This window comes from Scyliorhinus canicula, chromosome 5 (genome assembly GCF_902713615.1).
Source record: "Scyliorhinus canicula chromosome 5, sScyCan1.1, whole genome shotgun sequence".
Taxonomy (NCBI): domain Eukaryota; kingdom Metazoa; phylum Chordata; class Chondrichthyes; order Carcharhiniformes; family Scyliorhinidae; genus Scyliorhinus; species Scyliorhinus canicula.
Genome location: NC_052150.1, coordinates 36,758,791 through 36,786,387, shown reverse-complemented (window position 1 = coordinate 36,786,387; position 27,597 = coordinate 36,758,791). Strand labels below are relative to the sequence as shown.

At 45.5% G+C, this 27,597-nt stretch overlaps 1 protein-coding gene across 1 annotated transcript in view; it reads left to right on the top strand.

Moving 5' to 3' along the window:
• Positions 1–23,930, top strand: part of LOC119965910 (oxysterol-binding protein-related protein 10-like) — a 287,075-nt gene extending 263,145 nt beyond the window's left edge. The window contains exons 9-12 of the mRNA XM_038796909.1: positions 116–302; positions 14,466–14,648; positions 16,295–16,448; positions 23,245–23,930. Coding sequence (XP_038652837.1) covers positions 116–302; positions 14,466–14,648; positions 16,295–16,448; positions 23,245–23,292 — 572 coding nt within the window. The 3' untranslated portion in view covers positions 23,293–23,930. The remainder of the gene's footprint in view (positions 1–115; positions 303–14,465; positions 14,649–16,294; positions 16,449–23,244) is intronic.
• The last annotated feature ends 3,667 nt before the right edge of the window (positions 23,931–27,597 follow it).

The following is a 27,597-nucleotide window of genomic DNA, read 5'->3' as shown; positions in this document are numbered from 1 at the left end:
ATTTGTCCTTTTCATTTTCTTTCCCAGAAAATGATCATCTCTGTTGTTCACTTGAACAATGAATGCTACATTACCACATTATGCATCATTTTCAATGCCTTCCCATCTTTTACAGGTGTTCTTTTCCTTGGGGAGCATGATGAAGAGTATGTGTTTACGCTGCCCTGTGCCTATGCACGTTCGATACTGACAGTCCCCTGGGTTGAACTGGGGGGTAAAGTCAGCATTAACTGCGCCAAGTCTGGTTACTCTGCTGCTGTCACATTCCATACAAAGCCTTTCTATGGAGGGAAGGTCCACAGGTAATTTATAAATGCTTACTACACGTTAATAATATTGTGAAAACAGTTTTTTGTTGAAGAAAAAACAAACTTTGTAAATTATAAATTCTTACGCCTCATGGAATCAGTGTGAACCACAAGGGACAATTGGCCTAGTGAGGTGATTAGCAGTTCCCCAGAGGCAGTTTCTTCCCTACTTGTAGTAATGCGCTTATTTAGATTTTATGGGGCATGTTTTGACTTTGTGTGGCAACTGTAAAACAGGCAGAAACAAATCCACTGAGGTCAATGGAAATAAAAATTTGAGAGATGTAAATTGGTCTGTCGATTTGCTTTCACCAGTTTTACACAACTGCACCAAATGTGTGCTACCTGTTTTTAACAGACTAGCAAAAATCAGGAGGGGGGACCATCTATTGTATTACCAAGTATCACGATGCTGGATCAAGTGATCTGTTCTCTGACTCCCCAGTGTCAGCTAACCTGTTTGACTGAGATACCAAGGTGAAAATAAAGAGACTAAAAGAAACCAGGAAAATTAACATGGATCATACGGTACAATGTCCTGGTGGGAAGTTGTGGATTTGGGAGCAAGTGACCATGCTGCTGTGGCTACTTCAGATTGATTTTAAACACTTCAATTCAAACAAAAGTGAACCAAGTACCAGCAATTGTTTGCTAGTTACTGCTGATCTCCTGATGCGACAGCCTTCCTTTTCCTCATCATTTTAGTCTCATGCCATTAAACTGCTTTGATTTCCCCTTTCCCAAATAATCTTTATTAGTGTCACAAGTAGGCTTACATTAATACTGCAATGAAGTTACTGTGAAAATCCCCTAGTCGCCACACTCTGACGCCTGTTCCGGTACAGTGAGCGAGAATTCAGAATGTCCAATTCACCTAACAAGCGGGTCTTTTGGGATTTGTGGGAGGAAACCGGTGGACCCGGAGGAAAGCCACGCAGACACGGGGAGAAGGTGCAGACTCCACACAGACAGTGACCCAAGCCGGGAGTCGAACCTGGGACCCTGTCACTGTGAAGCAACAGTGCTAACCACTGTGCTACCGTGCAGTTTTATCCAGTATTTAAAATTTATTGACTTGCTGTAGCCCAATTTCCATCACTTACATTAATCCCTATTCCCAGTTTAAGTTCTCAATATGTACTCTTTAATTTGCGCACGTTTTCTCAATCCAACAATATCCGCGTGTATCATCAGCTGTATAGTTTTAATATCCATTAATGCCACTGAGCTCACATACCATACTCTATTCCACTGTCCTATCCTTGATTATTAAATAGTGATCCAAACAGCAGCCCTTTTCTAAAGGCCTAGTTCAGATGGCTGAATACAGATCACTGGAAAGATTAAGCAATATTTCTCAGACTTTTTATGAGCCAATAATGCGCACAACAGCTGAAATGAGAATATGAACAGCAGCATTTAATACATGCTGCTTTTAATGGTCTGGATTTTGCAGATAGCGACCGAAGAACTGCCCGCATCTTGCCAACAGCTGCCCGCAATGTTTTCCCTGGGCCGTAGAGTTCAGACTGCTCTCGTTTGTTGTCGGTTTCAGCACCGCATCTTGTGCAGGGAATCTTTAGTGTTTGTGACCAGGGCAAATAACTGCAAGACTCCTCAACCAGTAAGACTAAAGAATCCTCATTGATTCACGCCGATCTGGATTTTGGCTCAGAGGTGGGTTAGAGGGTGGAAAAGCAGGCAAATTGCAGCTGCAGAGCAGTGTGCCAGTTACTTGACATGCTTTCCGGAAGTGGCCCCTCTGTGACGATAACCACCCACCTGGTAGTGGCTGGCCGACAATTGGGCTTGTTAAGGAGGCAGTTGAAAGGAAGCTTCATTAGCGAGTAAATTTTAGCAGAGGTGTCAGGACTCCATGCTGAGTGAGCACCCCATCCAAGCAGATGAGGCGGCTGCACAACAGGCACCTTTCGGTTAAAGCGGCATTCATTAAAAAAATGTATAAAAGGAGGAATGACCAAGCACTAGCTCACGCACAGCCACTAATCAACTATTTTTGAATCTGAGCTGTATGATTGGAACTGGTAACAGAGAGAGGAGGTCTTGGAGAATGTCTCTTTTAAAAAGGTGCAAAGGAGGTTTGACAGCTGAGGTCCTAGTGCCCGAGACTGTCTCTGATAATGGGGGCACATACTCAGGGATGTGCTGGAGCAATGAGAGGAGCAGCAGCTCCAGCAACAAAGACAGTCACATGATGCATATAGATGCAGCCCTGGTCGAGGGGCAGCACGGACCAGAAGGCGATATCTACTGAATGGCTTGCACTGGCAGAAGATCAGCTTCCTGAGCACCATAGAGCAGCAGTGCCTCTGATGGCTTTGCCTATCTCGGCAGCTTGTGGCTGAGTTGTGCTCAGAACGATCTAATGCCACAATGTTCAGGGGACAATCTATGCCAGTCGCTGATGGTGACCTTGAACATTCTAGCGCCCGTGTCCTTTCAGAGCTGGTCTACGTGGACTCTCCCAACCAGCTGGCCACAGCTGCACATTTTAGATGTCAGGTGCATCTGACTTGGTTGCCTTTAACACAGATACAGCCAATCGGGCACAGAGGGTTGTGGAGTTTGCCTCGATGGCTAGATTCCCTCATGTGTAGATCATTATCACTTGTTGCCATTAAAGCCCATTAGTCTCGGGCATGGAGAAGTCATCAACAGGAATGACTTCCACTCAATAAATGTTGAGCCGGTGACCAATCATCATGAACGCTTCTTTCAAATGTGTGTGAGGTTTTGTGGCAGCCGTCATCATTCATCCTAAGGCAGTCACAGGTTCTTCAGCTGTTCATTGTGACACACAGCCTCCATGGATATCACTTGTAGGTCAAGGGATATCCGATGAAAAGATGGCTGTTGACCCCAGTGTGAAATGCTGCAACTGAGGCACACGAGCAATGTAACCACAGCCATCTCAGCACAAAAGGCCCACTATTGAGGAGGCCATCAGCCTCCTAAAATGCATTTCTGATGGGGTGGCCTGCAATGCCCTCAAGGGTTTCCCCTTGATGTGGTCTGCTGTGCTTTGAGAAGAACATGGCCCTCATTGGAGGATGGGAATCTTGATGAGGATCAACTGGTGGCATTTCAAGACAGCCCAGAGATTGCAGGGTGCAATTCCCCCCCCCCCCCCCACCCCAGCCGGGTGGGAGAATCGCGGGGCGCTGGGCGAGTCCCGCCACGCCGCCCCGGAACCCGCATGCGATTCTCCCACCCACCCCCAAACCGGTGTGTCGAGATTTACGGCTGGCCGCTCGGAGAATCGCCACTTGCCGTTTGTAACGGGCGAGCGGTGATTCTCCGGCCCGGGTGGGCCAAGCGGCCTGCCCAATACGACGTCTTCCCGCCAGCGCCGACCACACCTGGTCAATGCTGGCGTGAACAGCGTGGGAACGCTGGGGGGACAGCCTGTGGGGGGGGGTAGGGGGGATCCAGCACCGGGGGGGGCACTCAAAAGGGGTCTGGCCTGCGATCGGTGCTCACCGATCGGCGGGCCGGCCTCTCTGAAGGAGGCACTCCTTTCCTCCACCGCCCCGCAAGATCACTCCGACGTTTCTTGTGGGGCGCCGGCGGGAAGGATGGCAACCGCGCATGCGCGGGTTGGCGCCGGCCAACCTGCGAATGCACGGGTGACGTCATTTATGCGGCGCCACTCCTAGCCCCCCCCGGGGTGGGAGAATAGGGGGCGAGGAGCAGCCTCCGACGCCGGAGTGAAACACTCTGGGTTTTCACTCTGGCGTCGGCACTTAGTCTCCCGATGGGAGAATTGCGCCCTGGATTTGTGTAGCGACACACTGACCGCGGTGGCTGTGAAGCCTGGAATGCTATGATCCGGAAACAGAAAGAAGTCTCACATCACCAGGTTAAAGTCCAACAGGTTTATTTTTAATCACAAGCTTTCGGAGGACTGCTCCTTCATCAGGTGACGAAGGTGCTCTGAAACCTTCTGATTTCAGATAAACCTGTTGGACTTTAACTGGGTGTTGTGAGACTTCTTACTGCGCCCACCCCAGTCTAGAGCCAACATCTCGATCTGGAAACACGTCTCTTGAGCAGGGCAGGTTCTCCAATTGAAGACAGCAAATCCGTTACTCATGGAATTTAGCATTCGTGTCATGAATGGACTTCTCCATTTTGATACTCTATTAGCATCTGCTTTGCATATGGCCTCTAAGGCCCAATATTTCCAGCCCAGTAAACATCACTGGAGCTACTCTCCATCCACTGACGCGACTGCCCAGAGTGGTCTCTGCCTCCAGCACCTCTCCTCACATTTACTGTGATTCCCACCTCAAGCCGCCCATCCCAAAGTCACTGGAAGACCCACTGATGTGTATTTCTGCTGGTAGAAGGTGCGCTTGCCTCCTATGATGGTGGTTTCTCAGATTGCAAGTTGTCCTCTGAGGCACCTTGGTCTCCACATTAGTGGATGCTGATCCTTCGGCATTGGCCTTGTGTAAGAGAGAAAACATTAGCGACTCGCACTCCTTCCTCTTAGCAGGCGCTTCTGTAGACATCTTTCAATACATCATGTGGCATTTACTGGAAATGACCTCATAGTGTTGGAAGCTGTCCTGAAGTGCATCCATGGGGCATTCATTAAACTTTCACTCTCCTCTTTCACTGTTGCACAACAATCTGACTGTCATTGATTGCCTGCACTGTGGCAGCCTATCCAATCTCAATGAGCCTTCATGAGTGTCAATATTTCCAGGTTAGCCCCCCCCCCCAATTCCCCATGAACGATGACTCTAATGGGTGTTGTGTGCCCATCTCTCCTGCAATATGAGGATGGAGAGGTCAGCTACACTTAATCTTCCCACTTGCCTATCATGATCTCATACCAGAAGTGATGCTCCTGTCATTGCGTTTGACCTGGGCTTACATTCCTTTGAGGGTTTGCAATGGGAAATAATCTCCTCAATGTACCTAATCACTGCTTTCCTTGAAGCTCTCCTGTGCAGGGGTGTGCTGTTCCTGCAAGATACTGCTGGCAGCTTGGCTGTGCTTCATATGCACCTCGCCAGACCTCAAAGGTTCATTGAATCACTTAGTCCCAAGTCCAGCTAACCTTTATGGTGACCTCCAGCTTTACCTCCTTTTCTTTTCCTGGCAGGCCTCCTCCTGCCACAATCTGGAAACCAAATCTTTCCTCCTGGCGATAGCCCACAAGGAGGTATTGGTGATCCTTGGGCCTATAACAATAGATGACCATGTTACTACTCTGAAAGTCTGTTCCCTCAGAGCTGATTCTCTCTGGCAGCTTGCACTTTGAATCTGGAAAGGGGCCTATTTAATGGAGTTATCTCCCACCTCCCTGCCTCGCGCTCACACCTGCTGTCTGGAATTGGATGAATATCGTAAGTATAACCTTTGATCACCACCCACAAAATGTTGACATTTAACGCACTCCAACCTCCAGTGGGAAGGGCCCGATATTGGAAAATCCGGCACAGAGTCTACAGTAGGAGGTATGAAGCATGATGTGGCTCATATTACAGAGCAGCACAGTAGCATTGTGGATAGCACAATTGCTTCGCAGCTCCAGTGTCCCAGGTTCGATTCCAGCTTGGGTCAGTGTCTGTACGGAGTCTGCACATCTTCCCCATGTGTGCGTGGGTTTCCTCCGGGTGTTCCCGTTTCTTCCCACAGTCCAAAGATGTGCAGGTTAGGTGGATTGGCCATGATAAATTGCCCTTAGTGTCCAAAATTGCCCTTAGTGTTGGGTGGGGTTACTGGGTTAAGGGGATAGGGTAGAGGTGTTGACCTTGGGTAGAGTGCTCTTTCCAGGAGCCGGTGCAGACTCGATGGGCCGAATGGCCTCCGTCTGCACCGTAAATTCTATGATATTAAATTAGATTTAAATGACATACTGATGGCACAATAAATATTTGGAAATACAGATGGGATTAATGGAAAGAGACAGGGCAAATGCAAAAATATGTACTTTTTAAATCTCCAGCAGAAATAATCTTCTGAAGGAACCAGACTCCACACTTTTAAAATGAAATTTTTGGGGCCCTGGGAAAGTTGTCCATCGATAATTATCACTTAACACACTGTGCACTAATTCTTGAATGCACCAGATAACCTTTTTGGCCATTTTTAGTGGGAAAGTAGCCCTACATTCATTTACAATAATAATAATCTTACATTAACACTGCAATGAAGTTACTGTGAAAAGCCCCTAGTCACCACATTCCGGCACCTGTTCGGGTACACGGAGGGAGAATTCAGAATGTCCAATTGATCTAACCAGCACGTCTTTTGGGACTTATGGGAGGAAACCGGAGCAACCGGAGGGAACCCACGCAGACACAGGGAGAACGTGCAGACTCCGCATAATCAGTGACCCAAGCCGGGAATCGAACCTGGGACCCTGGTGCTGTGAAGTGCTAACCACTGTGCTACCGTGCTGTTCCCACTGTGCTACTGTGCCGCCGAGTCCAGAGTTTATCAGCAAGGGCTACAACCAGGCAACATTTGGATGAACGGAGTATCTCTGCCAACAACTTCCAGATTTCTGTATTTAACTGCACAAATGCAAATACCACAAGTTGCAGTTGCAATTTACCCATTCTAGCGGTGATCACAAAGATCTTTTAAATCCACCCAAGCAGGCAGTTAAGGGATCGATTTAACATCTCATCCAAAAGATGGTTCCAACTGTGCAAAATTTCCCTCAGTACTGCATTGGAGTGCCATCATAGATTTTTGTACTCAAGCACTGGAGTCGAATTTGAACCTGGAATCTAGTGACTCAGTGAGAATGAAACTGAGCCATAGTTAACACACAAGGTCCTTGTCAACAGTGGGATTCAACCCCATACTTCCAAAGAGGCTGGAACTTTAATCCAGCACTTCACACTGCTCGGCCATATTACTAGCTGCAGGCCGGATATGAATGCAACAGACTACACTAATATCACATAAAATATTTTATGTCCCTGAATGATATATCAAATCCAAACTGTTCCTGTCTTGTGAAAATTGTACCATTTTTAAAGAGGTACTCGCGGATCTAATTTTCCATCACACTGGATATAATAAAAAGACTGTATATTAAAAAAAAATTATTTTATAGAATCATCTGTCACCCATCTCTGCTTCATATTCCTCTGGTGTTCTTTACACTCATCTCAAACCATTTTCTGTCCAACAAGATGTTCCATTTTAGCAATGATTTAATTTCTGAAATCTTTAGAGATAAAGGATACATTGGTTAGCGATGGCCTTCCCTTCTTTGAGAAACAGGGAGCTAGATTATTGCTATCATTTCACTTTCCACCTACCGACTAATCTGTCTGAATTTACAACTTTCTCAGTTTTAAAACATTGTGAACAGATGCCTTGAAATGTTGCTGTGGAATAGTAGTAATGGAACACTTTATGGGTTAGTCAAGTTCCTATCTCCTCGTATACCTAAAGCATTAATATGCATAAAATAAGTGAGCAACCATCTCAATTAAAGGAATAGGAATGGGATTTCAAATAAACACATTAACCACTCATTCATACTTGTTGCAGAGTTCAGTATGTAGTCCTGCAAAGTTAACTGGCAAATATTCTGATCGATCTCAGTGGACAAAATGATGGAATAACTTTAAGACTATAATGTTGAATATGCAAGGTAACTATCAAGCCAAGAAAATTCAACGCACACATGTAAGCTGTCCCAAAGATGGATGAATAGGTCAATTAAAATGGTCAAAACAATCTATAAGAATGACTTCAAGGAGACAAAAATAATTGTGGAAGGCATATGGATGTTTGTTAAAACAGATTAAACGACATACCTAAAGTACAGAATTAACTTAATAAATGGAGAGAGCAAAATAAATATTTCTTAATATAGATGGGATTAAGGGAAAGAGGCAAAAAAAGACAAAGAAAGGGTAAAAATATATATATTTTTAAAAAATCTACAGTAGTAATACTCTTCCGAAGGAACACGACTCTACATTTTTTAAATTAAAATTTGTGTTAAAAATAATACCAATGTCATGAAAGCTACAGTGTATTGAGAGAGGAAGGTGAATTATCTTTGTAAAAGTACCACTAAAATCGAAGGGGCACGATTTAGTGGTCATGTTGCGCTTGGCGCAGATCTGTGTGTGTCGGTTAGATCACAGAAGAGGCCAAAATTGGGATCCACGCCCGGCGCTGATTTGCGATTTAACTTGCCCACTCCTGTTGGCGGGTTCCGGATCCAACCGGACGTGGCGAGGAACCAATTGTCACCAAGTGAGGGAGAGCTCCATCTCATCAATGAGACGGACGCCCCATCCAACGGCCTCCTGTGATCTGACCGGCTCCCCAGCGAGTGGTCACGCAGGCACTCTTTCGCACGCCGATTTAAAAACAGGAAGCTTGTGCAATGGCTGCTGTGGGGACCAGAGGAAGTGAGCAGCCATTTTTGAAATTGGACATGCAGCCAGGAGCACTGGAGCTGCTGCCACAGTGCTCAAGGAGTGCCTGGCAAGTGCAGGTGAGGCTTGGGGAATTTGAGAGTCATGGGGTGGAAGCCCTAAATGATTGTCAGTCTCATCCCCTCCACAATCCCTTAAAGGTATAACAATATGGATGGTATTGTTTTTTTATTTTATAAATTTAGAGTACCCAATTATTTTTTCCAATTAAGGGGCAATTTAGCGTGGCAAATCCACCTATCCTACACATCTTTTGTGTTGTGGGGGCGAAACCCATGCAAACACGGGGAGAATGTGCAAACTCCAAACAGTGACCCAGAGCCAGGATCGAACCTGGGACCTCGGCTCCGAGAGACAGCTGTGCTAACCACTGGGCCATTGTACTGCCCATCTGGATGGTATTGTTAACCCCGCAGAGGCTGGTGGCGGCCCAGGCAACCAGACGTCGGAGGAGGCGGCAGCGGCGTCAATGCAGGCTCAAGATGACACCCCATGTGCAGGGGGCCGCCGCACACCCTGCATACCCGGTTGCCCATCAGGCCAGATGGCAAGGCCAATGCCGTCCCAAGGTGTACAGGCGCCGTTGGTCATTTGAGGAGATGTCAGACAGCTTGTGCCACAGGAGGCTTCGCCTCAACAAGGAGATGGTGCGGCACCTGTGCACTTGGCACACCGTGGAGGAGGAGGATACCTGCTCTTGGGTGAAGGTCACCGCAGTCCAGAACATTTATGCCACCGGTTCATTCCAGGGCTCAAGCGGGGCCTTGTGCAGCTATCACAGCCGACAGCCCACAAGTGCATCTGTGAGGGACGGATGCCCTGTTTGCCTGGGCAGCTGACTATATAAACTTTGAGCTGGACCAAGCCCATCATGATGCCCAGAGAGCAGGATTCTCTGCCTGCCAGGATGCCCAGGACCAGGGGGTAGTTGGTGGTACGCATGTCACCTTGAGTGCATCGGGGCATCAGGGAGTGCCCTTCCTTAACAGGAAGGGGTTCCACTCCCTGAATGTCCAAATCATGTGCGACCACCAGCTCCTGGTTTTGCACATGTGTGCACGCTTCCCATGCATGACAGCTATATCCTGAGACACCCAGAGATCCCTGCCATCATCGAGGACCACCCCAGGATGACAGGTTGGCACTTGGGGAATAAGAGGTACCCAGAGAAGCCTGACTGATGGCGCCAGTATGGATGCCAGTGACCGATGCGTAGACCCGCTATAATGAGGCCAATGTTGCCACCCATGCTGTCATTGAGCGGTGCATCGGCCTGCTGAAAATGCGGTCCCGATGCCTGGCTCGCTCTGCTGGTGCCCTGCAGTACATCCCCCGAGGGTCTCCTGCTTTGCGATGGTCTGCTGTGCCCTCCACAACCTGGCTCAGCAGCAGGGAAACATGGAGGAGGAGGAGGGACATATGGCCTCTGGAACAGGAGGGGCTGGAGGATGAGCCTGTGGAGGACCCACATGAGCTGCAAAGGGAAGGAGGACATGCAGTGGCAGTGAGGGTCCGTCATGTACGGTGGACCAGGGAGACTCTCATCCTTGCCCATTCCTCATACTAAGGGGTTTCTTCCATCATCTTCCACCCCCCTCCCCCCCCGGGATCACCCCCCTTTCCCCCATTGGCCATCCGCGCCCCCACCCCTCCAGCTACCCTGTTCCACACTCCCAAGGTCTGTGTTGCATCACTCCAGGGTGATGGGTATGTGTTGGCATTGTCAGCAGGTCATTATACAAGGCAGGAGAGTGATGATAAATCACTGTGAGGTAAGCTCCGGTGCTCTTCAGTCTATGCCATAGTCTGACTCCTGTCATTCCGCTGACAGCGTGCGCACAGCCATCAGCTGCATGTGGTATGCATCGGAGGCTCCTGATCGAGCACCATTGTGCCCTGGGGCACAATGTGTTGGGGTGCAGGCCGGCCCGCTAAGCAGAATAATATGACAGAGGCTTCACATGTCACGGGTGTAACACGTTTTAATTGTGCACATTCAAAACCTTAACTGACCCTAGCTACCAATGGTGTGTCTCCCCCCCCCCCCCCCCCCCCCCCCCCATGCCACTCAGTGATCCTCAATCTTTGTGAGTGTCTGTGCTCTGCTTCTACGTCTAGGTGTGTCCCCAGGATGCACATTGGAGGTGGAGGCAGCCTGCAGTTTTTGTGCCGCAGGGCCTTTGATGACCCTGGCAGGCCCGCTCTGGAGGGCCAGTGGGCCCCGGCCACCTTGTCACTGTTCAGTCCTGTTCAAGACACACCGGGATAAGGAGGGCGGGGGTCTTGGAGGAGCTGGAGACCACCATTGTTACCCTGGTGAAAGATTTCGGGTCGACCTCCAGCGCATACTCCGCCCGGGCAGTGCCGTTGAGGCCCTGGGGGAGTCCATGAGACAGAGTGGCAGCTGGAGTGAGCTCCGGGCCAGAGGCCCTTGTGTCATTCAGCCCTGTCGGTCATGGACCCTCCACATTGTCTGCACCATAGAACATACAGTATAGAAGGAGGCCATTCGGACCATCGAGTCTGCACCGACCGACTTAAACCCTCACTTCCATCCTATCCCCATAACCCAATAACCCCTCCTAAATTTAGCATGGCCAAACCACCTAACCTACACGTCTTTGGACTGTGGGAGGAAACTGGAGCACCCGGAGGAAACCCAAGCAGACACTGGGAGAACGTGCAAACTCCGCACAGTCGGTGAATCGAACCCGGGACCCTGCAGCTGTGAAGCCACAGTGCTATCCACCGTGCTACCGTGCTGCCAATGGTGCCAACACCCTCAGTGATTCTCCTCAGTGACTGGGACATGCTCTGCAATGCCTCGGCAATGTCCATCTGCGTCTGGGACACATTGCCAGCGACTGGGACATGTTCTGCAGTGCCTCGGCAATGGCCATCTGCGTCTGGGACACATCCCCAGTGACTGGGACATACTGTTGAGGCCCTCAGCTATGGCCGTCACTGCCTGAGCCATGCCTTGGAGACTACGACTCATGGCCCTGTCATGGTACTCCAGGCTTTCCACTGCAGTCGCCACCCTATCAGTGTTGGTTTTGGTACCCTGCGTTCTTAGCCTTTGAGACTCCTCCAATCAGCTATGCAGTCACCAGAGTGTTGCTGACATCCCCTCCTGAATCTCATGGACATGTCCTAGCATGTGCACCAACTCGGGGATAACCTAGTCCAGAGACTCGGCATCTGACAGGGATCCACCTGAGTCCTGGGATCGAGCAGACTTCCTTCCGACTGCTGTCTCCCATGGATGTTCCTGCCTCCACCAGATGTGCATCAGCAACTGTGTGGTGCTCACCAGATTGTGCTCCAGAAGCCTTGTCCACTAATCTCATCCATTGAGGTGTGTGCCTTTGCACTGGCGGAGGGTGGGGATGATAGCTGTGACGCACTGATAGTGGCATCCTCCGAGGTCACCTGGTGACGGTGGAGTGGCCAATACACCTAACCTGCAGATCTTTGGGCTGTGGGAGGAAACTGGAGCACCCGGAGGAAACCCACGCAGACACTGGGAGAACGTACAAACTCCACACAGACATTGACCCAAGGCTGGAATTGAACCCGGGTCCCTGGCGTTCTGATACAGCAGTGCTAACCACTGTGCCACCCATTCTACCAATTTCTCTGACAATTTCATGATCATCCTTGAGGGCCAGAACAATCTCAAAGTTCTTTCTCTAACTTAAACTCTCATTGTAAATTCCAGCCTCACCCTGATGCTAGGTGAAAGAATGTTATAACTATCTTGGGTTGGAAAGTTGATGCCTGTCACCGTACAACCCCTGCACACCCGCCCTCCCCTTCTCTCAGCTTCCCCACAGCACCGTTTGGTGTTTAAATTCTCCATTTTCTCTCAATTGTCATCAATCTCCAACCTCTCCTTGTTTGCAAGCTGACTCTACACAGATCTTTTGGAATATTAAAATCCCTTCAGCCCATCTCCCGTTCTGTTGACAGTGCCAAATCTGCTCATGTAAAAGTCCCGAAAGACGTGCTGTTAGGTGAATTGGATATTCCGAAATCTCCCTCTAGATGTCGGAATGTGGCGACGAGGAGATTTTCACAGTAACTTCATTGCAGTGTTATGCAAGCCTACTTGTGACAATAAAGATTATTATTATTATATTAACTTTGCTTGTACTCTTGAGCACCTCTGCAGTTACTGATATGGCCAATTCTGTCACCTTCATCTGTTCTCGTTCCCCCTTGGCACTACCTTTTTAATGGTTTCTGTGTAAATGTTCCAATAAAGCAAGTGCAGCAACTGCAGCAAGACGTTACAACTCCTTCTGTCAATGGGAACAGGTTCTCCCCGTCTACTCTAGCCAGACCCCTCATGATTTTGAAAACCTCCATCAAATTTCCTTTAAACTTCTTTGCTCAGGGGGCAGCACGGTGGCGTAGTGGTTAGCACTGCTGCCTCACGGCGCCGAGGTCCCAGGTTCGATCCCGGCTCTGGATCACTGTCCGTGTGGAGTTTGCACATTCTTCCTGTGTTTGCGTGGGTTTCGCCCCCACAACCCACAGATGTGCAGGATAGGTGGATTGGCCACACTAAATTGCCCCTTAATTGGAAAAAATGAATTGGACACTCTAAATTTATTTTTAAAAATTTATAAAACTTTTTATCCCAGGAGAACAGTCCTATCTTTTCCAACCTATCCACATAATTAAAGTCCCTCATCCCTGAAGCCATTCTCATAAATCTTTTCTGCATCCTCTCTAATGTTTTATGTCCTGTCTTAAAGTGCGGTGCTCTAAATTGGCGCATTTACACCAACGTAAAATGCGACTTTGCAGTTCACGCAATATTTTCCACTCTTGTCGCCAAATCCGCCCAATCCGAACTGGGGGAACCAGAAAATCCCACCCGTGTTCACCCATCACTCCAATGCTCACTGACCTACTTTGGCTCCCGGATAAGCAAGAACTCGATTTTAAAATTTGCATTTTTGTGTTAAAATTCCTCCATGGCCTCACCACTTCCTATCTCCAGCACCACAATCTCATGAGATAGAGCGTTCCTCCAGTTCTGGCCCTTGAGCACGCCTGGTTGCAGCTGTTGCCAGGCAGACCTGCTTGAGGCACTGGACCATTGATTGGCCGTTGGGAAGACACTTCCCTACAGCCTCTGGGGCCTGCAGGCCAACTGCCAATTTTCAGTCAATCTCTGATAATAGGTCTCCACAAACGGTCTTAATTGCCTTGCAGCCTCTCCCACGCCACCCTAATTTCGCCTTGGGGAAAAATGTTCCGGAAATAGGATGGTGCCAGGAATACCCACTTGGCTGTCTGTGCGCTTGACCAACTCACTTCACAGGAATGGGAGTTGACATAAATTGACCGCCAGTCAAAGGAGAGGACATTATGCTGATGAAAGCTTGGTGAAAGAGGCACAGTAGGTTTTAAGGAGCATTTTAAATGATGAGAGAGAGGTATGGAGGTAATTCCAGAATTTAGAGTCTAAACAGCTGAAGGCATAGCTACCAACGAGGGGACAAAAAAAAAAAAGAGGCCGGAATTGGAGGAACACACAGTTGCCAGAGGACTGTAAGGATGTTCGAGGTTACAGGCTCGGGAGGGGGTTTATACACAGCAATGGTAAATTTAAATTTGAGGCTATTTAACTGTTTTGTTAAATTATTCTAGATCTGCTTTTACCTTTCTTAAATTGATTTGCACTTTCTGCTTGCAGAGTTACAGCTGAAGTGAAGTATAATCCGACAAATACAATTGTATGCAAGGCACAGGGAGAATGGAATGGAACACTTGAATTCACGTACAGTAATGGGGAAACAAAAGTAATTGATACGACCAAACTTCCAGTAATAAGAAAGAAAATACGACCCATCAAAAAGCAAGGATTGTTTGAATCTAGGTGTGTAGAAACTGAGCTTTTATAAATTTAGTGAAGCTGCTGAGTCACGTTTGGCCTTTCAGGCATCAGAAGCGTACAGCCCACAAGTGTTGCATGTTTGAACTGCTAACCAGTTCACATATTTAAAATATCTTTGCTTGAACAATTATATTTCTTATTAAATCCATTGACTACGACTAAATCATTTAATCCACATGCAACTGAAAACATGTTCCATCATTTTCGAAGATTAGGATGTCATAATTGGGAAACGTCCAGTGTTAACTCCTCGGTCCCTTTCGCATAGCCAGACTCAGGGCAAAGCTTTCTCAATTCTGCCCCAACTGCAAAAGCGTACCTTCATACTTGTGTGGCACTTTCGTTCTCTCTCGCTCTCGCTCTCGCTCTCGCTCTCGCTCTCTCTCTCTCTCTCCTCCCCCCCCCTCCCCCATATTGAGACAAATTAATTTGTGCCATCTTTGGGAGTGGGCGCTTGCCTGCTGGGAGCTGAGTTGATGCAGCCCCAAAACACTTTACATTGAGGGCCCTGACAGTCCAGTTGTATTTCAATCCAGAGGTGAAAGACTATTGTCCAACCCACTGTATCACTCATATTTCCACTTACTTTCATTGCTGTGCTTGAAGTGGAAGACTGTAATGGCGATCGTTGGCAATGCAGTTGGTATATTGGGCAGGGTTTTCCCTGCGGGCTTCTAAAGCCTGCCATCAGGCTCCAATGGGGATCAGAGGCTCGTACTGTGGAGGAAGCACTCACTCTGATTTACTCCAGGGCAGCCAGTTAATGGTTAGAGGGCAGGGTGACCATCCAATTCAGGATAGTGGATGGGGTCTCAGCTGAAGAGCCAATCAGAGTCCCTCCAGCAAACAAGCAGCAGGATGCCATTGCAAGTAAGCGAGGAAGAGGGCATTCCCAAACTTTAGGAGACCTCGCTCCAACTTCCTTAAATTTAAAACATAGGTTTAGGAGCCGGACTACCACTTGCAAGGCGACCTCCAGCTGCTTCTACTGAAGCCTGGCAGACAGAGAGGACCTCGAAGCCTGCCTGGAGTGCTGGACCCTGGTCTACTGCTGGGAGGTCACATACAGGTAGCTAAACTGCACCCTGCTGCCTCTGGGAATCTGGAGGCCAGCTAGGATTTTCCAGTCTTCCAATTGAGAAATCCCAATTGGCCTCCAATAATTGATCAGAACTGGCCACTGATTAGCTGCATTGGCTACCAATTGCTTGCAAAAGAATAGCTCAGGAGCAGGGTGGACCTGGGAAACCATAGCAGGAGCAGAATGGAACTGGCTGGTGGCGTAAAATACTGCACTGTCCCAAGTCCATGCAAGGCCTTAGAAGACCTTAAATTCTCCCCCATTAGATCATAGGTATACAAAGCCTTCATGTTTACATAGATAAATCTCTACCACAAGAGCCAGGGTTACCTTTGCTCAAATCATAGTGCACAATAGCCCTGAACCCATGATAGAACTTAATTATAAATATTTCATTTTGTCGTGAAATGGCTGACTAAATTGCAGGCACTGCATTTGTAAATTGTGATGCTATTCCTGTGATATTGTTTCTGTTCTTTGTGCGATAATTGAGATTTTTTACAAAGGCCTGAATTTCTGATCACTATATTTATATATTCCCTTGTAGACGTCTGTGGGAACTGGTTACCAACGCTCTGCAAGATGGCAATATTGGTGCAGCAACTGAGTACAAGCACCTCCTGGAAGAGCGGCAGAGAGTTGAGGAAAGACAACGCGCAGCAACAAACACTCTTTGGAAGCCTAAGTATTTTCGAAAAGAGGTAATTAAAAGTCCAGCAGTTTAACAGTCAATTGAGAAAAAACAGGGAAATAATGACCCAGTACATTCTGCATAACCTGACTATAGATTTAATGGATTCTAATAATGGTTAACTCCTTGGTGGCACTACATAATGGAATGATCTTGAAGGTTTAGAGTGAGGTAGACAGGTTTAGTACAGGTGCCTACACTGCTGAAGGCACAGCCACCAATGGTGGGACAAGGAAGAGGGGAATGCACATGACGCCAGAGATGGAGGAGCACTCAGTTCTCAGAATGTTATAGGATGACAGGCGATTACAGAGATAGCAAGTGCAGTGATAGCATGGTTGTGTTGTAATTCACCGACTGACCACTAGGAGTCTCATTAGTATCTAAGTGAATGTTAGAGTCACGTGAACTCAGACTGACTAGAGATCTGGAAGAGAGAGGTTGCTTGTTTTTATATGTTAATACTGTTATTCATCTGTTGTTTTGTATACAGTTGACCCACAGTTAATGTTAATAAATTATGTATAGCTTTAGCTACAAGTGTTCTTGTAATATAAATCAGGCCATCCAGCAAAAAAACATTACATGGTACCAGGGTTGGGTGATATTAAACACTGAGGGAAAAAACAAGCCTGCCACGAGGTCCACAGAGATTTGAAGATTTTGCAGACTGACAGAATTAACAACATGGAGTCTTTGAAGCCACCAATGAGTCTCAGATTTCGTGGTAATGTGGACAGCAACTGGAATGTGTTTAAACAGCCATTTAATCTGTTTCTTGCTGCAGTACATTTAGGCGATCAGTCAGATTCAAGTAATGTAGTGATGCTCCTAACAGCAGCAGGGCCCAAAGCAGTTGCAGTGTTTAATACGTTTAAATTTGCAAACGATGAAGATAATAAAAAATTTAATGAAGTAATTTGAAGATTATTGCACACTGCGTCCCCAGAAAGAATGAAATTTATGAGCGCGATGTGTTTAGATCACATTTACAGAAGAGTTCGTAGATCATTTCATCATTGATTTAAAGTTAAAAGCTAAAACCTGTAATTTTTCTGTGGTAGAATCTTCCATGACCCGGGACCAGATTGTGTTTGGTGTGAATGAAAATAAGCTGAGGGAAAGGTTGCTGAGGGAATCGGAGCTGTCTTGGGAACAAACAGTTAAGATTTGTCAGGTTCACGCGCTAGCAGCACAGCATTCTAAAATGTTTCTCTGTAATGGTGGCGTCTTCTTGGAGGAAAGCACCCCGGTTGCTGCCCTTTTTCCAAAAAGGCGGGAAACTTCTGAAAAAGGCAGGAAAGTTCCTGCAGCTTCTCGCACACCAATGAACAGGTTAAAGATCAGGACAAAGTATTTCGGTGTTAAAGATGTGGTCAAAGGCACAAATTAAGGCAGTGTCCAGCGTTTGGTAAGTTTTGTTTCAGATGCAAAGGAAAAAATCACTTTGCTCAGAATTGTTACTCTAAGCTCAACCCAGATCAGTCAGCACAGTAGAAGACACAGTCTCCAGAGAACAAGAATGTTTTGGAGACATCAAAAAATTCTCCAGCACTTGAAAACATGCAATCTGATGCTCCATTTAAAATAAATGCAGTTGATGAGGACAATTGGCTGCTACCACTTGAAGTGAAAGTTACAGTGGTCTAATTGAAGTTAGATACTGGTGCCAAAACCAATTTAATCAGCATGAAAAATTCTGTAAAAATTCTAAAACTTCAGCCGATTAGAAAAAAATCACAAAATATCACTGAGAGATTATAATGGTTCAAGCATTAAATGTTATGGTGCTTGTGACCTGCATGTGGTGGTTAAGAACGCAGTTCATTCTGTATTGTATCCAAGGGCTTGGATTCGTTATTAGGTGATCAGTCTTATGAAGAATAATGTCTTGTGCAGTTGGTATATAGCATCCATAATGGATTGGATCAACACTCCAAAGATTCTGAGAACATTATCAGCAAATTCAGCAATGTGTTCACTGATTTTAGTGCACTACCATTCGCCAACAAGATACAATTTAAAGAAGATGCAAACTATTAATAGTGAAATTGCCAAATATGTATATCTGCATGTTAATCCCATTTCTACCCTACCACCTGTATCAGATACGAAACCACAAGTTATCAAGAAGATAGAAGAACATACCAATGGGGTGAATTCCATGGTATGTGTGAAACAAAAAAATGATGATGCTCTTATAGGCATGGATCCCAAAGGTTTTAACAAAAAAGTGTACATATTGTAAAACAATCATTACAGAAACAATGGACAGCCAATCTGATCCATTTCTCGCGAAATCACGTTACAAAGTGTTACCAGTGTCGCATGGTAGATCACCAGTAGAGTTACTCATGGATAGAAGGTTGTGTATCACACTTACATATTTGGAAAAGAAGGAGGAGACTGCAGTGGTACTACAGGAAATGCAAAACAAAAGCAGTTATACGATAGAGTGTCTAGAACGTCACCACCTCTATGTAGTGATGACATTGTGAGAATAGAAGATTCAGGCAATTGGTCGAGAAAAACCATTGCACTTGAAGAAGTAGAACCTCGTTCCAACAATGTACAGACAGAGAAAGGGTTGGTTTTAAGAAGAAATCATCGCATGCTCTTGAAAACCAGAGAAGATTTTCACAACGACGTGGTGGATGATGAATCTATGTCAGTATCGACATAAGCTGCAGTGTCAGATATTATAATAATATAATATAATAATAATATAATATTCTTTATTGTCACAAGTAGGCTTACATTAACACTGCAATGAAGTTACTGTGAAAAGCCCCTAGTCGCCACATTCTGACGCCTGTTCGGGTATACAGAGGGAGAATTCAGAATGTCCAAATTACCTAGCAGAACATCTTTCTGGACTTGTGGGAGGAAACCGGAGGAAACCCACGCAGACACGGGGCGAATGTGCAGACTCCACACAGACAGTGACCCAAGCCGGGAATCGAACCTGGGACCCTGGCGCTGTGAAGCAACAGTGCTAACTACTGTGCTACCATGGAGTTCAGCAGTTCCTGAGCATGAAAATGTCATGGAGAACATTGAATCTACAAGTTCTGAGCAGCAAAGTCAAACTTTGAGAAGATCAACCAGCCAGAAGAAAACCTGATCGACTCAATTTGTAGATTTGGATTATTTGTACATACTGTGCTTGCTGTTCTTGTGTTCGCCTGTGTGTATATATAATATATATTTATACATATTTTGTTAAACCTGATTTAAAAGTTTTAAAGAAAAAATTAATATCGTTGGACTCACAGGCTAATGACATCACATGTAAATATACTGATGCTAATGCTTTAATTTATTCTTTCAAAGGAAAGGGCTGTGGTGATATCATGGTTGTGTTGTAATTCACCGACTGACTCATAGAAGTATTTGTATTTAAGTGAATGTTAGAGTCAGGTGACCTCAGACTGGCGGGAGAGAGGTTGCTTATGCATGATCATACTGTTATTCAACTGTTGTTTTGTATATAGTTGACCCACAGTTAATAAATCATTTATAGCTTTAGCTACAAGTGCTCTTTAAATATAAATCAGGCCATCCAATAAGAACATTACAGAAAGGAGCAAAGCCATTGAGGGATTTGAATGCGTATCTGAGCCATGTTGCTGGGAAGAGCTAAAAAAAGTTACAAAGAATACATTTAAGGAAATCTTAACATTGACATAATGCATTTGTTGATAGAAGAAAACTCAAGTTAAATCATTTTCTTGTATACTATGGACGAAATTCTTTGGCTGCGCCTGCCCGGCGACCAGAAATTCCCGCCCGAGATCAATGGACCTTTACATGGTCTGCGTCCCATCCATGGTGATCTTGTGGCGGACTTTGTCGAAGAATCCAGCCCAATGTTTGTGATCGAGCATCAATCATAGTTTCAGGTGTTTAATTCCACATTAACATTCTTACTTTTCCTTTACCATTGACCCTCAAAGATCTTTTGATGCCATGAAGGGAATAACCTGCCTTTTACTCACTCAAGCTTTTCCTTCTAAAGTTGTTACATGACAACCTCTGGAATGATCACAATGGCATTTTGCAACAGTATAAAAATGAGTGGTGGAATTGATTTAATTCTGCTTCACTGCATATGAAAAACAAAATACTTGCCATATGTTCTTGAATAACTTTGAAAATATATACAGAGCGTTAGAGATGAATTATTTATTGGATGGGCTGTCAGATTGTTGCCTGCTAGCTGAAATAGCTGGAATGTAGGAAACTACTTCCAAGATATCTTAAAAGTCACGAGTTCTAAAGCCACAGTGTGCCTGCATTGAGATGTCAAATAAATCCCACCCCCATCGTTCAATGGCATTGTGCACCTAAGATGCTCTGAAAATGAATTTGTAATCCATTTATTTGGCGGTGTGATGGCCATTGGAATTTTTAAACATTAAAATGTGTAAGAACGGCAAATATAAATGTTGACAAAGGTTTACATCGGACTTCTCTGCATTTTCCATGGATTATTCCTTTAGTTACTTACAGCTCAAGATCAATTGAGAACATTTTTCCTCACATACTGAAATTGGCAGAAAATTTGACATTTTATAATACACATATGCCAGCAAATTGCACCTGTGGGCCTTAGCAGCATTCCTGAACCCACCAGTTGATCAGCCTTCTTTTTGGAGCTAGTGATTTAGGGTACGATTCTCATAAAAAATGTCTTAAGTTAATTTGTGGTGGGTTTTTAAGGGAGTTTCCCGCCGACTCTGCCGGTGAGCTCCCCACCACTATACAATGATGCTTTGTCACTTTTTTGGGCCCTGGGGAGTTTCTCACCAGTTTAGCCCACACTTAGGGCTGGATTCTAACGCGCCGCCCGCTGCTAGAACACCATGGCCGAGACGCCGACAATGGAAAAATCAGTTGACCTCGAGCAGGATTCTCCGGTCGCCGGACGAATGCGGCGGGAGAATCCCGCCCTTAGAATATTTTTAGCATTGTGGAGCTGAACTCTGAGATCGGGCCGCCATTTTGAAAGGGTGCCCAATCTCTAAGTGAGCTTGTGGGTCCCCCACGCCCCCCACCCATAGGCAATGTCGCCCACCGAACACATGGACACTACCCCACACCCCCTCAAGCCCCCTTACAGCACCCCTCCCTTCCAGGACCGCAACCCATCACCCGTCCAACCTCCCAGAGGCCCCTACTTACCTGCCCTGCACACTCCTACCGTTCAAACCCCCCCTTCCAATCTCATTTTATGGGCATGGCGCCCTCGCACCTGGCCCTTGGCAGTGCCACCCTAGCCCTTGGGCAACCTGGCACCCAGGCGTTTTCCTGCTGGCTTGGCAGTGCCATCTGGGCACCTTGGCAGTATCATGGTGGCAGCGCCACGGTGCCAGTTGGACAGTGCAAAGGTGCCTATGTTCCAGGGGGAGGGCAGGGAGCCACCGTGACCACCCGGGGGTCTCCGATGGCCCACAAACCCCCCAGGAGCCATTCCATCTGGTCCATGTTTGTGTGGACCAGCCCTGATTGGTGCCCAGCTGCAACCTCCCTGGGGAGTCTGAAGAATCGAGGGAGGCCGGAGTATCCCGGGCAGGTAGGTTGTAAATAGGTTTATGATGTACTTCTACGAGCGTCATTTGGTTCCGTCTATTTTTGGCGGAGTTCCGACGCTGATGTCTCGCGGACTAGGGTGAATTCCACAAGGCGCGGAGGCTGTCAGGAGGTCTGCTGTAGGCCTCTCTTGAGATTCGCTGGCTACATTGTGCTCTAGCTTGAGCCTTAACGTATAGCATCCTTTTACATTGTCTTCCTGCAAGGTCACTACCTCCTTCACTGTGGACCTCTCTCGTAATGCTGCAGTTCACGGTTGCAAAGTGGTTAGCACTATGGCTTCACAGCACCAGGGTCCCAGGTTCGATTCCCGGCTTGGGTCACTGTCTGTGGAGTCTGCACGTTCTCCCTGTGTCTGCGTGGGTTTCCTCTGGGTGCTCCGGTTTCCTCCCACAAGTCCCGAAAGACGTGCTATTAGGTAATTTGGACATTCTGAATTCTCCCTCTGTGTATCTGACCAGGTGCCGGAATGTGGCAACTAGGGTTTTTCACAGTAATTGAATTGCAATATTAATGTAAGCCTACTTTTGACAATAAAGATTTTTTTAAAAATTCTCACAGTGAAAGCAGAGTAATTTTCTTATTTCTCATAAGAATTTTAAAAAATATATAATTTACAGTGCAGAAGGAGGCTATTTGGCCCATCGAGTCTGCACCGGCCCTTAGAAAGACTACTCCACCGAAGGCCACACCTCCACCCCATCCACGTAACCCAGTAACCCCACCTCACCTTTTTTCTTTTTGGACACTAAGGGCAATTTAGCATCTAACCTGCATATCTTTGGATTGTGGGAGGAAACCGGAGCACCTGGAAGAAACCCGCGCAGACACGGGGACAACGTGCAGACTCCGCACAGACAGTGACCCAAGCCAAGGATCGACCCTGGAGCTGTGAAGCAACTGTGCTAACCACTGTGCTATCGTGTCCCCCCCCCCCCCCCCCCCCCCCCCTTTACCATGGAATGCTTAAATGGAGCATTTTCCCCTGAACATAACAGAATATCTTACGGCCATCAGAAAAATGTTAGATAAAATTCCTACTCATGGTCATTATGAATTATGATATCATAATTCATGAGATCATTACTCATGGCTCCTCTGGCCTTCCATCCGCCAATAAATACTACAGAATATTCTCTACTGTTGCTGAACAAGTGGTATCTTTTACACCTGGTTGTGCCACTGTACTAACTAACTATTTTATTCCATAACAGGGAGATGGTTGGGTGTACTACAGTCCGCTCTGGAAGACACACTGCTGACAGGCTGACAGACTCAGCTTCATCTTTGTCACCTACCTCAGATTTCCTCTGATTTGCCACTTGCCATCTGCAAATAATTCTGAGGTGATGTTGAAAAGACAAACAAAAAAACTGGAAAGCTAAAAAGTGACTATGCCATATAAAAAAAAAATGAACTTGTACTAAACAAGACACCATGTTGTGTATTGAGTTAAAGTAATTGCAGGTTCGCCAAAACAAATTTATTCAGGAGCTGTTCTGTACACCTGCATGTGAGAATTTGAAATGTTAATGATGGAGAAATTTTATTTTACTGTTTTAAGATTTTATATTTTTCACTTGCAAAGACTTTTTTTGCACTTGTCTGAAGAAATGTGCCATTGGTGTAGTCACTTTAGGCTGTATGTGTGAACCAAACGATGTAATACATTGTCAAAGTATTTTAATGTGGTTAGCGGGATGCCCTCACAAACGTTACAGCGTACAGCACTATCGTGCATGCAAACCCCTTTGTATTGCAATGAGCTTCATCACCTGCACAACTGAAGCCATAAGATCTGGCTTCTCGCTTAAATTATTCAAAATGAATAGTGGTTTGATAAAACAGGCATCTGATGAGAGACACAGCCATTTGTTACCTGGTGTTTATAAGGTTGTGTCACGCATGCACAATCACTGCAACCTCTGCAAAATGAAAATTATTTACAAAAAGTGATTTTCATCCTCTCAACATCCCTAATGTCATTTCCTCTCATATTCAGAATAATAAGTACGGTGAAGAGAATGAAGCTGCCTAAGAATTTTAGAAGTGCCCTTATCTCTAATGCAAAACAATAACCAACTGTGATCTTACAATTGCTTGATCTAACGTGTGCACCTTTTTTCCATGGTTTATAATTTGAAGCTCACTGGGATTGTCAAAGGCGATCTGACTTTGGAGCTAAACACAGAAATATTCCACCCATATGGTAGAGATCCCACCTTGTCTTTGCATCTCTTTGTGATTCTGTACCCACATATATATTTATATTGTGCACTTTTCCATTCTACAGACCTATTCACCAAGGGGTAAGGCACCTACTTGTCATTGATAGCACTGGCATCTCACTCCCTATTCACAATGAATGGAAAACATGTAGATGTGTGCTTCCATGCTAAAATAAACTTCTAGAATGGACTTGCATTTTTGCTCCAGTGCACAGACCTGAAATGAGGAATTCCCTGGGGATCATTTGATCACGCTAAAAATGTGAAAGGTCCGATTCAGAGCAAGCAGTCAGGCATGTTTGACTTTGAACTTTATGGTTAAAACATACACTTTTCAAACCGGAGTCACTTTTTGATTTCACAGTAGAGGTTGGGGAAATTCTGGCTATACCTGGATATGTACTGTAATACAATGTGACGTTTCAATTTGGTGGGGGGGGGGGGGGGGGGGAGCAGCACACTAGAAATATACTTTCACAGAGACAAAGGGCATAAGAGAATATTCAAATGACACTGATAGTCACGTATATAATTGTAGCAAAATAATTCCTAAAATAAAAGTCTGCAACCCTTCCAATTCAGCAGCTCAAAATGGTGCGGTATAGATTACATATTACATATTGTGTAAAATATGTTGCACAGATACAGGCCATCCAGTTCAATCAGTCTCCCCCTTGTGCTTATGCTACATTTGTGACTCCTCCCATTTTTCCTATCCATCTTTATCAGCATAACTCACAATTATCTTCTCCCTCCTATGCTTGTTTTTTTTGCTCCCATAAATGTATCAATGCTGTTTGCCTCAACTATTCCCTGTGGTATCGCTTTCACATTCTCACCACACCCTAGGTATAGACGTTCTTCTGAATTCCCTATTTGATTCCTTGGTGATTATCTTATCTTGATGGTGTCTAGTTTTGTTCTTCTGCACAGGCGGAAACAATCTCTGTGTGCATCTACTCGATTAAAACTATCGTAATGCTAAAGATCAAAGTGTTAAAAACCCCCAACTGGTCACCTTCATTCCAAGATCAAAGAGACCCAACCTGTCCAACCTTTCCTGTTGGGTAGGACCCTTCCATTCTGATATAATTTCTGTAAATGATTTTTGTGTCCTCTCCTGCACCTCTTTATATTTTTTTAATAAAAGGCAACCAGAACTGTACACAGTACTCTTAAGTGTGATCCAGCCAAACTTCACTACAAGTTCAGCAGAAGTTTTCTACTTTTCAATTTGATTTTTAACTTTTCATTTTCAGTAGATACAAATAAAGACAAAAGGGTAAGAAGATGTAGCATTTGGAACCTGATTTCTCTAAGCTAAAATAATTGGAGATTCGAAATGTACATCTGATTTTTTATTTCTTTTATAAATGTGACCTTTCATGACACTAATTTTGAAAAACCACTTTCTGTAAAGCCTTTAGCATTTATGAATAATTATGGTTTTCCTGTGTGATGCGAATTTTAAAGGGTTGACATCAATGGTGCAATTGACCTCAGCCAGACGAATATACAGCTGCCCCTCAATGGTCAAGAGTTAGGGGAGAACAGAATTCGGTTTGATTCTGGATACACACGCTTACAATTGAAGAGCTTGCTGTTGTCCGTGAAAAAGAGGTATTGGAGGGCTTCTGCCTATTGCAACACTGCACTTTGCCCTGAGTCACTGACTTCAGAGGAGGCGGAGAGCTCCAATATGGTAAAATTACATAATCATCAACTGATTATGCCACTATAGCTACCGTATATAATTTACATACAGAAAAACATGTTCTTTGACAAATGTGCCAAGCAACATTATTACGGGGAGCTAGACTGCATAAACTGTCCAACACAATATAATTCCAAAATAGGAAGGTGAAGCAATAGCATCTTTTTGGCGGTGGTATCATGCAATTGCTGGATTTGATAGAATCATTGTTCTGAAAATTGTGATTTTGAGTAAATTAGTATATTTGCAAAAATGCACTGTGACAGAAGTCAGACAAATATTCATGAGTGATAGTGTGTCGCTGCAATTGGCCTTTATTACTTTGGCTATAAAGCAGAAAAACAGACCTGTGTTTTTTGTTCCCAGTTACAATTTAGTGATTCCTGCTGGAAATGCATATGTTGATAAAAGAGTATATGCGACCATCCTGTACTCATGGACATGCAGCCTCAATTGATTGGAGTGTGTTTCAGCAAATTGTGACTACAATGTTGTAGTGCACTCTCTGACCTGCGCTTTTATCTTGTGCAGCTCCAGGCTAGCTTTGCCCACTGGAGTAAGGACCTATTTGGACAGAACTGTGATGACCTCCAAAGTGGAATGGTTGACTGACAAGCACAGTGTATTTGAGTGGTGGCTGTTGGTTAGCTCAGTTGGCTGTGCAGCTGATTCATGATGTGGAGTGAAGCCAACAGCATGGGTTCAATTCCCGTTCCAGCTGTGATTATTCATGAAGGCCCCACCTTATTAACATTGCTCCGCATCTGAGGCGTGGTGACCCTCAGGTTGAATCGCCACCAGTCAGCTCTCAAAGGGGAGAGTAGCCTATGGTCCCCTGGGACTGTGGCGAATGTTATTTTTTTTTACCTGAGTGGTGTACTAGAGAGCTCGGACTGCATCTTTCAATCTTGTCATAGTTGGGGCAGCCTTGTTTAGGAGAGAAGGCATACAGATGGATACTGAGGTGGGAATGGGAGATAGGACACTACATCTTTGGTATATCTGCATGATAACAGCAGTGTGTGCTGTCTAACTTAACTGATTTACAAGTGTTGTAGACTTGCTGGCATTCTTGGAATCACTTTATCCTCTTAAATACAGTAATGTTTCTTTGGGGTTTGAAACATACATCAGAGACTAAGGGCAGGGTTTTCTGCGCTCCGCCGCCTGGTTTCCTCCTACAGTCCAAAGATGTGCAGGTTAGGTGGGCTGGCCATGATGCAATTGCCCCTTAGTGTCCCGAGGTTAGATGGGGGTTAGGTGCGTTGGGCGGCGGACTGGACCTAGGTAGGATGGCTCTTTCAGAAGGTCGGTGCAGACTCGATGGGCTGAATAGCTTTCTTCTGCATTAAAGGGATTCTATGGATTCTATAATTAGGCACCCTTGTTCACTCAACTTTTTTAAATATACATTTTCAATATTATGCCCATTGATTTCAGGGATAAAAACTAGTTTGAGAAATTTACCATAGTGCAATGCCTGTCCAGTCAAAGTGGGATTCCAGTATTATTTTTGACAGATTTTGGTACTGCTTTGGCATAGAATTGCTCGGTCGGACACATTGGGTATCATTCCTTCACATAATAATTGATTTCCAATTTCAACCAAGTTGTCTGAATGATAG